Source organism: Telmatherina bonti, assembly GCF_933228915.1.
Source record: "Telmatherina bonti genome assembly, chromosome: 20".
NCBI classification, from domain to species: domain Eukaryota; kingdom Metazoa; phylum Chordata; class Actinopteri; order Atheriniformes; family Telmatherinidae; genus Telmatherina; species Telmatherina bonti.
Window position 1 is genome coordinate 29,132,027 of NC_136618.1, and position 17,163 is coordinate 29,149,189.

General features: G+C 40.4%; 1 protein-coding gene across 1 annotated transcript; it reads left to right on the forward strand.

The window, feature by feature from the left end:
• Positions 1–417: 417 nt before the first annotated feature.
• On the forward strand, positions 418–15,483 carry LOC306771136 (clavesin-1-like; the record flags this gene model as incomplete). Its single annotated transcript, XM_079260214.1, has 7 exons — positions 418–519; positions 8,341–8,511; positions 10,839–10,957; positions 12,551–12,725; positions 12,839–12,949; positions 13,318–13,547; positions 15,349–15,483. 7 exons carry the CDS (start codon positions 418–420, stop codon positions 15,425–15,427), a joined length of 987 nt encoding a protein of 328 aa, XP_079116340.1. The 3' UTR covers positions 15,428–15,483.
• Positions 15,484–17,163: the final 1,680 nt, after the last annotated feature.

Here is a 17,163-nt window from a genome sequence, read left to right on the forward strand (position 1 = left end):
GGTCTGAAACATCCCAACCAGGCACCAGATACCAAAAACTGAAGGTCTTTTTTCTATCCTGATCCAGAAAGCTGAGACTTTCAGTTTCCTGGAGGCTGGCAGAGACGGCTGTCGGTTCTTAAGCTGCTTCTGTTGGACAACAAACTGGTGCAGCTGCACTAGATTGTAAAACTCTGTGTAACTCAGCGTCTCGTCTCTTTCTATAAATCTGAAATTAAAGACAGACAGCAGATACGATTGTGTTACAGACACAACTCAAATATCCTTCAGCTTTAATCCTTCGAACTACAAGTCTGTCTTGGGACTCCAGAAGCTGGAATAACAAACATTCTGCATAAACCAAGCGGTGTTTTGATCCAGACGAACTTCTACTGGGAGTTATTTTGGAGGTTTGGAATTAAAGCCAAGCGAGACACCATGATGAATCACCTTCATGTCGGTCTGAGCTCGGAAATGACGGAGAAAGCTCGCTTAGAGCTGAACGAAAACCCGGATACTCTGCACCAGGACATCCAGCAGGTGCGTAGACACACCACACACCTGTATGACAGACGGCTATAAAAGGATCTGTAAAACCAAGCTCCACTCCTTCCCCATTGTGTTCGGTGCTCTTAAGTTCACAGGTACAACAGCAGTCCTTTGGAAATAATGAGTAGGAATATAAAAGATAACAAGAAGAAGCAGGATATAATGTAGGAAAAATGGTTGTTTGGATAAGAATATATACAATATGTGTATTTATATTTGTAGCCTTTACTCAACCAGGAGGTCCCCTGTAACTACTGCCTCTTTAGTGTGAAGGAGACGTGACCAAGGAGGGATGCTACAACAGTCTAAACACACCACACAATAAAAAATAAAACAGACATGAATCATGTAATAAGCTAAAAAGAATAATTAACAAACTCCTGTTTGAAGAGTTTTTAATAGAACTTTAAATTGACCCAAAAAGACCAAGTAACTGAGCTTTAAAGGTCCACTGTGTAAGAACTACTGACATCTAGTGGTGAAGATGGGTATAGAAATTACTTCAAATACTAAGCACAGTTGTGAATGGGGGCTGCACGGTGGCGCAGTGGTTAGCACTGTGGCCTCACAGCAAGAAGGTCGCTGGTTCAATCCTTGGCTGGTTTGGTCAGTGGCCTTTCTGTGTGGAGTTTGCATGTTCTCCCCGTGTATGTGTGGGTTCTCTCCGGGTACTCCGGCTTCCTCCCACCATCCAAACACATGCATGATAGGTTAATTGGTCACTCTAAATTGCCCCTAGGAGTGTGTGTGGTTGTTCGTCTCTCTGTGTGGCCCTGCGATGGACTGGCGAGCTGTCCAGGGTGTACCCTGCCTGTCGCCCAAAGCCAGCTGGGATAGGCTCCAGCTTCCCCGTGACCCTGAATTGGAATAAGCGGTTCAGAAAATGAATGAATGAATGAGTTGTGAATGGATGGTGGCCTTTACTGGGCAAAATTCTCCAAGACATAAACATGTTTACATCAGCGAGTGGATCCAGTAGCTCCATGTGCAGCGACGACTGCACTGCAGGTAAATATACATTATCTCTGTGTTTGATCTTCTTCTATGGTGCTTTTAAGGCATTTCTTATTCCAAACACAACCGATACTGCAGTTTTAGATCTCAGTAGCATTTGGTGGCAGCTAACATGTATCCCTGATGTGTAGATGTAAATATCTCATTCCAAGATGGTAAAATATACTTTCGTAAAGTGAATAAATCAAACACATTGATTAATTTTCTAGTAGCAAAACAAGAAAACCCAGTTCTACTTAGCCCAGCAGCAGTCTGAATTAAAAGTTATTGGTTGGGATAAAAAAGCTTCTTGAATAAAGAGAGTTTACCTGATATAGTTACATGTGTATGTACTGAATAACTTATCAAACATTTATTGATGAGTTAGAGTTTGTTAGTAGTGGGAAGGAATCATCATTCCAGTGGAGACCCATGGTGGAATGAGTCTGATCGAAAGAGCTCCTGTGACTGACCAGCACATTACAGAGTGACTGTGAAATACTTTTTAGTATTGATTTTAGCTTGGACAACATCCTCCTCTCTTACATAATCATAAAAAAATCCAGTTCCAACTCCACGTATTCCAGATCAGTTTACTGAGCGTGCTGACAGCTTCTACAGTCTGCTGTCCCAGTATACAACACCATAAAGGATATCACTGACCACTGCAGATTCATAACACATCCCATCCTGAGTATTGTTCAGACTCTGAAAATAGTGGTTTTACTTTGGTCCAATCCAGCTTATTGTCAATAGAGGGGGTCCTCGGGTTACAAGGTTCTCGACTTACATCGTTTAGACCTCACGATGTTCATTAAATAAATAAAATAGAGCAAGTTTTGAATTGCAAGGTTCTGTATAAGCTCTTACAAGGCTGAGACAACACCTCAGTTTGTGTATATTTATTTTATTTTAATTAAAATATCTATTTTAATTGCTTCTACTGTTTTTCCATAAATATGTTGTATAATATATGTATTTAGATATTTATTTAGTGATTAAGGGGGTATTTAAAGGGGTTCCATGATGCTATTTCTAGTTTTCTGAGCTTTCCACAGTGTTATAGTGATGAATACTCATCAGAGATATGAGCGGTGCCATTTTTTTTAATCATCTAAACCAGGGGTGTCAAACTTCAGGCCTCAAGGCAGGTTTTTGCTGTTTCCTTCTACTAACACAGCTGATTTAAATCAAATGGATCCAGCAGCTTCTTGTCAACTTATTGATGAATTTTGGTCAGGTGTGTTGAAGCCTGGAGACAACAAAAACCTGCAGGATGCCGGCCCTCGAGGACTGGAGTTTGACACCTGTGATCTAAACGATCGTTTCAGTTTTCCAGTATGCTTTGTGTTTGGTTTCCATGGCGACGGAAACTATTGGTTTTAGCGGTTTTTTCTACTTCGAAATTTTAGTGACGTCCCGGAGGAGAGACTCAGTGATTGGTCATCTTCTCTAGGTTGTGCACGTTCACGAGAAGAAAACCACTCCCAACTTCACTGCTCAGAATAACTACTCCTAGCAGCTGACCAATCAGACGCAGCCTGCAGGACATAGGGCGGAGCTTTCTCTGTTCGCTTGTTTCTGGCAGACGCTCAATTCAATTCAATTCAATTCAACTTTATTTATATAGCGTCAAATCACGGTAATGCCATCTCAAGACGCTTTACAGACAGAGGGGAAAACATAATGAAGGCCAATTCTTAATAGCCTATATAAGGAAACCAACAGATTGAGTTGAGTCCAACTCAATCTCCCATCCTGAGCAAGCACACTGGCGACAGTGGGAAGGAAAAAACTCCCTTTTAACAGGAAGGAAACCTCCGGCAGAACCCGGCTCAGGACAGGCAGCCATCTGATCTGAGAGGATCAATACAAAATGAATGAAGGCGTTTGTGAAAAAATGCTTGATTATTTCTTGCCCTTCTGGACTTGCATATTAAAATAAATTAGACAAAAATGTGCATCCCAGAGACACTTTAAGGGTAAAAATCAGACTCCCGCAGAGTTTCGGGTTACGCCACGGCATAGAAACGAAACTCATTCGTAAACTGAGGACCACCTGTATACACCAGATACTGTATATGTAGTCCTCCACCGTGCCCACATCAATCCATCAGATGGAAATAGGACTAACATGTGTTCCAGTTAGCCTAAACTCCACCACCAGTGCCTTCGACTTCACCACATTAAGCTGCAAATGGTTCTGTACTACGGTTTAGTTCATCCGCTTGTATGCAGGTGCCTGAAACGAGTTTCCTCCTCTGGTGCCCCCACGACCCGACCCCGGATAGGCGGTGTAAGATGGATGGATGGTTTAGTTCATCACCATCTTTTATACTGAGTTTGTCAGTGAACTGGCAGGTGTCTGTGAAGTGTTTTAAGTCTTTAGTGTACAGACAAACTGCTCAAATGGGGGTACATGGACGTGGAGACACTGCAGAGGGGTATGTGAGAAAATTAAAAAACAGAGATAACTGGTTTTATCTTCATAACTTTCTGGATAGATCTGACTTTGGTTTGCATTCAGAGGGGAGTCAGTTCATATGGTCAGGATGACTACAAATGTCTAAATGTACACGCATGTACATTAAAATAACTTCTAGATCTAGCTTGGTTTCAATGAGGATGGGAATTACGGTATTTTTCAGTTCAGGATACCTGTGATTAAAGTTATTTTTCACATCCATTGTGATCAGTAAGTTGCAATATATGTAAATGAGTAAAAAGTAAATAAACAAAATGTAAAAAACAATTTAAAGTAGGAATGTTCGATACAGGCTTTTTTACCAATATCCAATTAACCAATTTTTTTCAACTCTTAATTATTGATATCGATATTTTTGGAGCCACTTTTGTCATACAAACAAAAATATGTGGAAAAATATAGCAGACATCTCTTATATTTGGTCATTTTAAGTTAGATGAGACATAGCTAAAGAGTTTGATGTATAATATGTGCATGTTGTGTAAAGGTTAGGTCATTAAAAGCGTGAAACCAGATACCGATAATGTCCGTTATTGCATTTTCATGCCATTATCGGCCAATAATATCTGTGTGTTAGATTTAAGAGACGTCTATAAATAAAAATATAAAATAAAAAATATAATGTACTGTGATCTTCGGGCTATAAGTAGCTACTTTTTCGCACAATTTGAACAACAAAGCCGCTAATGTATTTTTTTTCTGGCTAATGTGTCATATTGAGCATACAAACACCCTCATCATGGAAAACACACGAAGAAATGCATCTGAAGAAGCCTTCAAGTTAAAGGGATTTGGCTGTTGAAGGGAATAGAGCTGCTATACACTCGCAGAAGGTGCAGCTTATGTTCAGGTGTGCTCTATAGCCCTGATATACGGCATATAATAACAAATATATCAAGTGCATGGTTTTTTTTAAACATGTAACACTGATCAATGTTTATGCCTTTAGAAAAAAAATATAAATGCTTAACAAAACAAATAATGTTGAAAATGCACCTAAATTTCACTTTTAAGTCTTTGTACTTAAACAAAAAGGTGAAACTGTGCTGGGTTTTTTTTTTTTATTTTTATAGTTTATTATACTGTTATTTTACTGGTCTGGCCCAGTGGAGATCAGAACTGGACCCTGAACTGAGAAGTGAACAAAGTACTGGGTAAAATTATTCTACTGGGGTACAATCTTGAGAAGAAACACTAGTGTAGAGTGAAGAGGAGAGGAGAGAGGACAGTCTCCTGGGCCTCAGTATTGCTGATCACACAAAGTGCCTCATGCACACAAGCTGTGGTCTGCCTGTCAGGTAATCAACAATGGTGGGCACCTGCAGCTCTTCTTTACTGCAAAACCCAAAGCAATCTAGTTTCATCTTGATGAGGATTTATTTACATGTTTACAGCTGAGGAAGCATTTCTTGTGCGACATGTTAGCACTAAAAACGTCCTGGTGTCCACCAAAGCTTCAGGCCTTGCCCCCACGTAACAGGTATCTGACAAAAAGAAGATATTTTCCTCTAATCTGGCCTGTCTTCACAACAAAAACACAGTTTTATGTATCAAAAACTGTATTTTATGCTGTGTGAATACTCCGTTTGCACTTCACATCTGCATGTGGACATATATAACCAGGGTTTTAGGTTTGGAAAACGTCACCGTCTGCGACAAAAATAGCATGAGGTCACATGTGCGACCTTTGTTTTCAACATCATGGACATCCTCAAAACTGTGTTGTCCAGGCGCTTTGTGTGTGTTTTTACACTGCCATCAGTACCGCTCCACATAGACGACCAAAGGCGAAGAACAAGAGTAAGGACAGTTATTTTCTGCCACCTAACCATACCATATTGAGACATCCATTTTCCATTTATAGGTCAGGTTTACCTTCATAATAACTGTGGGGGGAGGAAATTTTTTTCTGACTCGCCCGTTTAAAAGTAATTTAATCTCGAAGTTCAGCAAATTTAGGGGCGTGTCCTTTTGATTGACAGGTACCGATCTCTCGCTTCAAGTCAGAAGAATGTAGAACAACCACGGTTTTTAGCCGGTTAACAACATGACTTAGCTTTAGCCCGCTAACCTCCGTTAGCTGGTTAGCTCTTGTTTTCTCGGGATTAGCTTTTAGCAACAGAAAGCTCGGAGTTCGCTTGATGTCAATCATCTGCCATGACACTCACGGCTCCCCTCTCAGCTCCACCTCTTTGCCCATATTTGTATTTTCCGGGCGAGACTGCAACTGCAACTGCAACTTTATTTATATAGCACTTTTAACACAACCACAGTCGACCAAAGTGCTGTACAGAATAAAACAGAGATAATGATCATAATACAAATACAGAGTGCAAAAACATATAAAATTTCTAAAACTGGTAGAATTGTAGAATCATGATAAAAACAGTCAGATTAATAATGTCAACATCTCAGGTGGTGTTAAAAGCCAATGAAAACAGGTGGGTTTTAAGACTTGATTTAAAAACAGGTACAGAAGAGGCCTGTCGGATGTGCAAAGGCAGCTTGTTCCATAGTTTTGGAGCTGCAACTGAAAAGGCTCTGTCACCTCTGAGTTTACGGTGGGTTTTTGGTTCACTCAGGAGGTGCTGGTCAGCTGACCTGAGTGACCGCGTCGGAGAGTAAGGGCACAACAACTCAGAGAGGTAGAGGGGGGCAACATCATTCAAACATTTAAAAACAAATAAAAGAAGTTTAAAATGGATCCTAAAATGCACGGGCAGCCAGTGAAGAGACGATAAAACAGGGGTGATGTGCTCAAGACGTGCAGCAGCATTTTGTACAAGCTGCAGGCGAGTAAGTGCAGACTGGCTTACACCAAAGTAAAGTGCATTGCAGTAATCCAGCCGTGTGGTGACAAAGGCGTGGATCACTGTTTCAAGGTGCTGTCATGATAAAAGTGCTTTACTTTGGCTAGCTGCCTTAGGTGGTAGAAACTGGACTTGACCACAGAGCGAATCTGACTGTCCAACTTAAAGTCACTGTCCATTTTAAAACCAAGGTTCCTGATTTCAGTTTTTGAATATTTAGTTAGTGTTTCTAGGTCCACAGTCGCAACTCCATTACTGGGACCAACAACCAAAACCTCAGTCTTTGAATTATTGAAATGGAGGAAGTTTATGGCCATCCAATCTTTAATGTCACGCAGGCATTTTTGTAGTGTACTGACAGAGGAATTGTCTTTCTTTTTAAGCGGGACATAAATTTGACAATCATCTGCATAACAATGAAAAGCAATGCCATGTTTCCTTAAAATAGAGCCCAGGGGAAGCAGATATAAAGAAAAAAGGGTGGGGGCCAAAATTGAACCCTGTGGAACCCCATAGGACAAGGGGGCAGAGGATGACTCACAGTCTCCCAGATGGACAGAGAAAGTTCTACCCTTTAAGTAGGACCTAAACCACTCAAGGGCTACGCCCTTAATGCCCACAAGGTGCTCTAACCGGGAGATTCAAATATTGTGGTCCACTGTATCGAATGCAGCGGTTAGGTCCAGCAATACAAGGGCCACACAATCACCAGCATCACAGGCTAAAAAAATGTCATTAAAAACTTTTAAAAGTGCAGATTCTGTGCTGTGCATAGCTTTAAAACCAGATTGGAAGACCTCCAGCAGATTGTTCTGAGACGACGCGCATGACGCTGCCAACATGGCAACGGTAGGAACCGCCCACCGAGCTTCAATTCAGCTCTTCAGAAACCTACGGGGGACGTCACGGAGACTCCGTCCATCTCTTTATATACAGTCCATGTTAACAACGCAGTTATGCGAATATGTGTGAATGGATTTGTTTTTTTAAAAAATTAGGTTGTGAGCACTTTTTTTTTTGTTTTGTTTTACTGGCCAGAAGGGGGAAGATAATCAGTTTTACAAAAACTCTACTACGTGTGGACATGAAGCGGGTGTGGCTTTCTTCTTGTGACTGTGCACCCTCTCCCATGATCCCCTGGGACATTTCTAAAATCTCAAAGTAGAAAAAAGATCTCTAAAATAAATCATTTTCATGGAAACGCGTGTAGAGACTTGCTGGAAAATTCAAACATGCATTTATGTGAGAAAAAACTGCACTGTTCACTTGTCTGATGAGTATTCAACATTATAACACAATGAAAAGCTCAGAAAAGTTGATATAGCATAATGGTGCCTCTTTAAAGAATAAGTCTTCATGATGTTCAGCTGGAAAGACGTGAGGTAGAAAATAAGAATGAGTTTTATTTGGATTGACAACCCTAAACTGAAGAAAACCACTTTAGCCTGGAAATGAGTGATGTCTGTGCTTCTCCCTTTACCAACTGTGTGAACGGTCTTCATGTTTTGGATTTGGTTTTTCCAGGTGCGGGACATGATTGTAACGCGACCAGACATCGGTTTCCTGCGAACGGATGACGATTTCATCCTCCGCTTCCTTCGAGCCAGAAAGTTTGACCAGGTGGAGACCTTCAGGCTGCTAGCTCAGTACTTCCAGTTCAGACAGCAGAACCTCGACATGTTCCAGAGCTTCAAGGTTTGTGCTTTTACATCCAAATCGTAGACACAACGAACTCTGTCGCAGTTACGGTCCTTTTCCCCCTGGAATCAGGTTTCTGAAGGAGTAGTGTAAAGAAAGTGGTCCAGGCTATAATTCTTAGCAACTTTCTCCAGTTTTCCATGGTGAAATCTGACTGGATCTCTTTTTTTTTTTTTTTTTTTTTTTTTGTCTTGTCCAGCATTTAGGCAAGCAGAATAATGGTCTGGATGCTGTGTTCTGCTGAACAAATTTTCTCTGCCAAGGGAAGCTTTATAGATATAATGATCCCCTTGACTTTCTGAATTTTTATTTTATTTCTATATTTATTTTGTAATATTGTTTGAATTGTAGAGTTTGTACTGCTGGACCAGAAAGGACAGACGAAACACAGAAAGAGAAAGGAGAAAAAACACCTCATAAGAAAAGTGAAAGAGATAAAGGGAGAGGAAAGGGAGAGAAAACAAAAACCCTGGATCTCTGAATACTTCCACACAGAGGCTTTGAGGAGGCATCCTGTACTGCTCTATGAGTGTGAGTCTCTGAAGCTCTGCAAAAGAAAGCCATTTCCTCTGGTTTTCCTCAATTTTTCCTCTTTGAGTATTTAGTAGTAGTAGTAGTAGTAGTCAAAGTAGTGCTTTGACAAAGATCCAGATCACATCATCTAAAGTGTTGATCTCTTAAAAAGGAACACAAAAATCACCAAAAGGCCCCTTTCTGCGAAATAGATTAATAGCAAGCACCTTCGGCGGTTGAAAGTGAAGCCCATGCAGATGTGCCAAAAATTGCAGTTCCCTCTTCCTCCACTAGGGCCGCAAAACAGAGCAAATCCCCATAGACTCCCATGTTCAAAAGACCAACTTCATAGCAGAAATAAACATGTTTACAGCAGAAATAAACATGTTACAGCCTGCTACAAAAAAAAGCCATTTCGGGTTCAATAGGTCTGGTTTACCTTTATGATTACTGTGATGGGAGAGAATTTTCTTAAAAACTCATCCGTTTATAACCAATTTCATCTTGAAATTTGGCATAATTAGGGACGTGTCCTTGTGATTGACAGGTACCCAACATCCAGCTGCAAGATGGCTGATGGCACACCTCACTCAAATTAATCACTCATTGTGCAGAACTTCATTGGTTATTGGATGCATTTAATGAAAACCAGGTGTTTTGGAACATAGATGTATCAAAAACCTGTAGGACAGCGAACCTTGAGGACTTATTGTGGACACCCCTGGTGTAGTACAACCACCGTTTTTATCCAGCTAGTTTTAGCCTGCCTGCATTTGTTAGCTGATTAGCTCCAGTTAGCTCAGTTAGCGCTTAGCATAGACTGTATATAAAGGGATGGACGGAGTCACCCATAGGTTTGTGAAGAGCTGAATTGAAGCTCGGTGGGCGGTTCCTACCGTTGCCATGTTGGCAGCGTCATGCACATCGTCTCGCCCGGAAAATACAAATATGGGCAAAGTGGTGGAGCTGAGAGGGTGGCCGTGAGCGTCATGGTAGATGATTGACATTGAGTGAACTCTGAGCTTTCTGTAGCTAAAAGCTAACCAAGCTAACTCCAAGATAACAGGAGCTAACCAGCTAACGGAGGTAAGCGGGCTAAAGCTAAGTCATGTTGTTCACCAGCTAAAAACCGCGGTTGTTCTACATTCTTCTTACTTGAAGCCAGAGATTGGTACCTGTCAATCAAAAGGACACGCCCCTAAATTTGCCGAACTTCGAGATTAAATTACTTTAAAATGGGTGAATTAGAAAAAAATTCACTCCCCCCACAGTTGTCATGAGGGTAAACCTGACTTATAAACCGAAAATGGATTTTTGTACTAAGCTGTAAACATGTTTATTTCTGCTGTGAAGTTGGACTTTTTAACATGGGAGTCTATGGGGATTTGATCAGTTTTGGAGCCTCTAGCAGATGAAGGGGGAACTGCAGTTTTATGCACTTCTGCATAGGCTTCACTTTTAACCGCCAGAGGTTGCCACTTGGCGCTTAGCTGAGTAAAGATGGTCCAGCCAGATGCAGTTTGTCCTTCATGTCTTGCCCCATCAGATCTGACTTGCTGAAGCCAAAACTATAGGATCTGTAAAGTTGTTCCATAGCATCAGACCTTACCAAAGTTTAGCACAGGGCGTCCAGCTCCGGTTCTGCAAATAAAATTTCTCTCCTTAACAGCTTGTTGTCAAATTCTGCCCAATCATGTTGACCCAACAATCTGATTCAGGTGCTGCAGCAGGAAACATGCAAGAACTGCAGGACAGCAGGGACCAACTTTGTCTTTCTTAGAAGGAAATAACTTGTGGTGTGTGTTCATCAGGTGGACGACCCCGGCATTAAGCGAGCACTGATGGATGGTTTCCCAGGTGTGCTGGAAACTCCTGACCAACATGGCAGGAAAATCCTCATTCTGTTTGCTTCCAACTGGGACCAGAGCAGGTAAAACCGAGCTTTTTTCTGGGGTTGTGACGACTAGAACCTGGAAAAAACTTGCATTTAATTTATCTGTTAAATGTGCATACAAGATGTGAGGAATGCGAAAAATGTTATGGCAGTTCCAAAACTGAAACCTTTAAAGATGTTTTTTTTTTCAACTAACTGAGACTTTAAGTAACATGATGCTGAAAACAGAAAATACATTAATTAGAGACTAAACCTTCCGGATTATCAATTTTGCAAGTTTGTAAACAGATTTATTGCTTGTGAGAACCAACAGTGATGTTGTGCTCTTCTTAATGTTTCAATCTTCCTGACTTGTACAGATTAGCACCAGGTTCGGTCATTAGTTAATCAAAATGACTGATTTCAGAACCTGGATCCTTTCTGTCTCATTGGAATTAAAAGAAAGTATGAAGCATTTCAGACAGTTGATTTTAGCTGCGTGAATCTCATTTGATTTTTCAGGATTTTCCCAGTGAGATACAAGATCCGTTCTGTCAGGAGGTGCTGGTGGAATAAAATTGATTGCAATAAGGGGGTTGGGGGGTATAGGGTTGAGAAGAGACTGTACGGAGAGCTAATAAAGTCTCTTTACAATTTAACATATTTTTTTTAAAAAAATCAAATGAATTGATAATTATTTTAAAATTATTTCAAAAGCAGGACCAGACTTTTTTTTTTTCCTTTGTACACCTCTATATCTGTTTTTTTCTTGCTCGTCCACTCATCCCTTTATCCAACACCGTCCATGTCGCCATACTGTTTTTTCTGCCATGCACAAATTGAGGGATATGATGGTGAATGCCATTCTTAATCATTCCTGTAGTTTTGTCCACTGTGTGGATCCAGTTTGTTTGGATGAACCACAATATACATGTGCATTTTCTTGATGTGCAGCCATTTTTAGGGTTTCATTAAACAGAAGCTCTTTCTTTAAGACGGTACCTGAAATACCAATGAAATGTTATTTAAAACTTTGATAACATTTAAGTACAGGGAATAAATTTATTAATATACTGTATTCCGTCACTTGTCTTTATAATACATTTTTTATTGTAAAGAGACTTTCTGCACACTCTGTATATTATTTGGCAAAATGAAGGGGTTTGAAGAAGCTGCTGAATTATGGGGTGAGCTTTGATTTTCCCAAACTTTTTCTCCATTTTTACTAAATAATGACAGTGTAATACTGTCTGCCATGTGTTGTTTGTATGAGATTATATTTACCTTGTTTTCATACCCTGTAAGGGCCAGATCCTAATGCTAAAAGCCTGAAATGTAAAAAATATAGCAATTAAAAGAGAGTCTACTTTCTGCGTCACATGACTATGTGAGGGAAGGTCTGCTCGAAGGCAGTTACTCCAACCTGTCTCCAAGACTGAATCCTTAAAAAGCTTTTTAAAAGGACCTGAAGTCCTCCTCTGCTGTGATTTATAGTCCTCATGAAGACAAACACACATCTACAAAGCCTAATGAGCCGTTTTTCTGAGACTGAAACCAAACAGAGGTGTAGTTAACGTTAAGAGCCTGAAGCATGTCACATGCTCAATAACCATCGATTAGCTGCTGATCAATAAATACCTCCCTCCTCAGGAACTCATTCATAGACATCCTGCGGGCGATCCTGCTCTCTCTGGAGGTTCTGATAGAAAACCCTGAACTCCAAATCAACGGCTTCATCCTCATCATCGACTGGAGCAACTTCTCCTTCAAACAGGCCTCCAAGCTGACGCCCAACATCCTCAAACTGGCCATAGAGGGCCTTCAGGTGAGCGCCTCATCCCGCCTCACCTTCCACTTATATTATCACTGGAATAGTGCCAGAGGAGGAAAGTGGGTGTTGTGAAGACAGAATAAAGATTTCTCCTCGTCTTACCTCAGGACAGTTTCCCAGCTCGGTTTGGAGGAATCCACTTTGTGAACCAGCCGTGGTACATTCACGCCATGTACACCATCATCAAGCCGTTCCTCAAAGACAAGACCAGGAAAAGGGTGAAGATATGTTTATGTCAAGCAACACGTCTCCTTCATCATGGTTCATTCCACAAACCTCACTGTGTTTCCCTCCATTTCTCCTTATCTTCACATTATCTCTTTTGTTTTCTTTTCTAGTCTATTCTCTTCACTCCTTCTGGCTTCCTTTCGTCTAATCATTTCATCCAAATCTTTTCTTCTTGCAGGAGAAAAGGTTAGTTTGTTTTATGTTGACTCTTCCCTTGTCTTCATCTTCTCTTCTTCGTTTCACCTCCCTGTCTCTCCTGTCTCTCCTTCATGTTTTCTTTTCTCTGCTTGTTTCTCTTCCTTTCTGTTCTTATTCCTTTCCTCCTTCCTCTCCTTGTTTCTTCTACTCCTCTTCACAGATCTTCCTCCACGGAAACAACCTGAACTCGCTCCACCAGCTTATCCAGCCTGAGTGTTTGCCGTCAGAGTTCGGTGGGACGCTGCCACCGTACGATATGGGGATCTGGGCACGAACACTCCTAGGACCAGACTACAACGATGAGACCGAGTACACACTGACGTACGATGCTCTGCATGTCAGGGAGAATTGTGGAGGAGGAGGAGGAGGAGACAAAGACATGATGAAGAGGTGAAAGTGTGTTTTTTTTTTTTTTTTTATTGGAAATAAGGTAAACGTTTGAAACTTTTTCTGTTAGTTTTATTAAATCTTTATCAGGCAAGTTATTCATAAATTCTTTTACAGTTACGGCCTCGTAAAAAAAAAAAGGGAGACGATGTTCAATAAGAAATATGAAATGCCTATTTAATCACCATCCACTTACCAGTACCACCTTCTAGTACCGGGTTGGACCCCTTCTTCCTTCTGAACTGCTTTAATTCTTGGTGTGTTGGATCCAACAAGGTGTTAGAAAGATTCCTCAGAGATTTTGCTCCATGTTGACATGAAGCATCACACCGTTGCTGCCCATCATGATGAGAATCTCCAGTTCCACCACATTCCAAAGCTGCTCTGTTGGATGTAGATCTGGTGACTGTGGAGGATGTTGGAGGACAGTGAACTCATCGTTGTGGTGGAGATGATGTGAGCTTTGTGACATGGTGCATCATCCTGCTGGAAGTTTCCATCATAAGATGCTACACTGTGCTCATAAAGGGATGGACATGGTCAGCAGCAGGACTCAGGTAGGCTGTGGAGGTTAAACCATCTCATGCTAGTACTCCAAAATGGACCAAAATGGGACAAGAAAATATCTCCCATACCATTACACCACCAGCAGCCTGAAGCATTGATCCAAGGCAGGATGGATCCATGTTGGACATGTTGTGTGTTCAGAGATGCTATTCTGCATGCCTTGACTGAATCAAGTGCTTACAGCTGCAACTTCCTGTTGCCTTTCTATCATCTCCAACCAGTCTGACTATTCTCCTGTGACCTCTGACACCAGCTGCTCACTGGGTATTTGCTCTTTTTCCAGACCATCTCTGGAAACCCTTGAGATTATTGTGTGAAATCACAGTAGATCAGCAATTTCTGAAATACTCAGACCAATAACATGCAACGTTCAAAGTCACCTAAATCTCCTTTCTTCCTCATGCTCAGTTTGAATTTCAGCAAGTCGTCTTCATCATAACTGAATTATGTTTATGTTTATTTGTTTCTATTTAATTGGGTGGGTAGATATTTGTGTTAACAAGCAATTGAACAGGTGCACCTGATAAAAACAAACTATTCTTTTAAACACACACTACCTACATCTAATCATAGGTTTAGTAAGTTAAGAAATATCATTGCAGCATTGCAATAAACATAAATATACATAAAACAGCCAAAATAAAAAAATATCTGTGAGCAGGAAAACAGCTGGATGTGTAGGAGAGAGAGAGAGAGCTTATAATAATGTCTTTTAAAGCAGTTTCAGTGTTTTTTGTACATTATTTCAGGTTGAAAATGACCCAAGAAAAACTTATTTATCTGAAAAACATTAAACAAAATATATTTTGCAGGTCAAAACAGCTGAAATTTTCACTAAGCAACATAAATAAGACGGCAGAAACCAAGGATGGTTTCATAAATCAACACTGAACACAAAATATAACACATTTGACTGCAGTGGTATAATTTACATCGAGCATTTGGGTTGCAGAATGATGAAGGACACCAAGCTTCTGGAGACTAAACTCACTCACTGATCAACATAAAACATCACCATAGTCTGTTTCTCTAGATTTTCTTCTAATTCCTTCTTGGTGGGTGATTATTTCATACAATACCTCCCTCCGTGTGTAAGCAACCCAAACCCATAAAAAAGATTTCAGAATTTAGCACCCAGTTAAGCCATGGACTATCCCAGTGTGACATCAAGAAGCTAAGAAAGGAAGTGCAGCTTTGTTGTGTATCCTGTGTTTCATTCATAATGTTTGTGTTTCAGGTCTCAGTCGACAGTGGAAGCAGGAACTCTCCGACAGACGGACAGAGAGACCAGCACGCCGCTGCTGGCCCTGGACTGAACACACACAGTGTACACAAAAAACATGCAGATTTATTTAAACACACACAACAACACACACAGACAGGCAACAACAGCTGAGTATTATCTGGTAGAATTGAACTCTGTTCATCTGGTTGGCCTGAACTCTTAGTTATACATCTCACACACACATTTGCACTTCTATCTTTGTGGGGACTTAATGCTTTAATTTTTTATCATGTTATCATGTCGTGCTGTTTAAGCCTGATGAATCTTTCTGTGTTGATCATCAAGACCAATGTACTTTGGGGAATGTTTCTATGTTTGTCTGTCTGAAGACAGAATTTGTCATCAGTCAAGCTTCTCTACTTATTTTTATATCGCATCATTAATTAAACAGCACAGAGCTGTTCTCAAGCAGTCATAAAAACAAAGAGAAATTTCTACAGTTACAGGAAAACATTTCATTTGAAATAAAAAAGTTAAATATGTTAATATGTATCATGCAATACATAAGTTCCCACTCTGGGTTTGATTAATGTGAACTTCATGTGAGGACAGGACCAAATGTCCTCACAGTGAAGGAATGTCCTCACAGTGAAGGAATGTCCTCACTATGAGGTCCCCACGAGGGTAGCTGTACAAACACACACACACACACACACACACACACACACACACACACACACACACACACACACACAGAGTCTGTCCTGTGTCTGAGCCATGTAATGCCTCCTAGCTGATCCATCCTCCAGCCAGCAGCATCTGTCCAGATGTTCACAACAGCATCGTCACAACACAACTGCAGCACGACTCTGTGTTGCTACGTTGCGCTAAGCCGGATTTCAACGCCGTAATCACATCTTAGATGTGACGCAAAGATGTTTCTGTGAACACTGAGAAGAGTCAGAAACAAACAAAAGAAACACTGGAGGTTTGACTGTGGAAACATGATGGGATGTGGGGAAACTGATGTCATCTATGCCACAAAGATGACGGCAATAAGACTAAAAAGTTGCAAACAAATCTAGACTTAAAAGACATTTCAGAGAAAGTTGCACCAATGAGGATTCAGTAAAACAACCTACATTAATAATAATTTAGGTTTTTCTTCATTTCTTTTTATTTTGTCGTTTTGGATTTAAATTACAGTAAACATAGAAAACTCCATAACTAAAAATGTCAATTTTACCACAATAGATTAACATTTTAGGCTACAATGGGACATGTTTCAGTCCATTTTAAATCTTTCATAGACTGATTTTACTAATTTGGTTTGACCTTGTTCTAAAAAGCCAAATTACAAGATCTGATTATTAACTAGCAGCAGTAGTTATTACTATTAACAAGTAGATTAAAATATACTTGGTTTTAACTATACACTAAGAAACAGTCGATTAGTACCTGCCTGGATGCTACATCTGTTACCACTAGAAGGTAAACAACACATCTGCACAGGACTTACTGTTCATTGTTTGTGCAAACAGTGAACATAGAGGTTTGATCTCCATCTACAGCAAAAAAAAGCATTAGATGTGGTGCCATAGATAATAATTATGGGGAGCAAATCTATTCCCCTTTACCTATTCCAGTCTCCAGTAATGTATGTTGTGTACAGCAGCTTAATTTCTGATGACACTGAATAGAGATATATTGTTTATGTTAGGTTACTCCCCTTTCCAAAACAAACAAAAATTTCAAGGTACTGGTGGAGAATGTAACTGCTGATAAAGATTGATAATTAAAAAAAGCAAACACATAACCATCAAATGG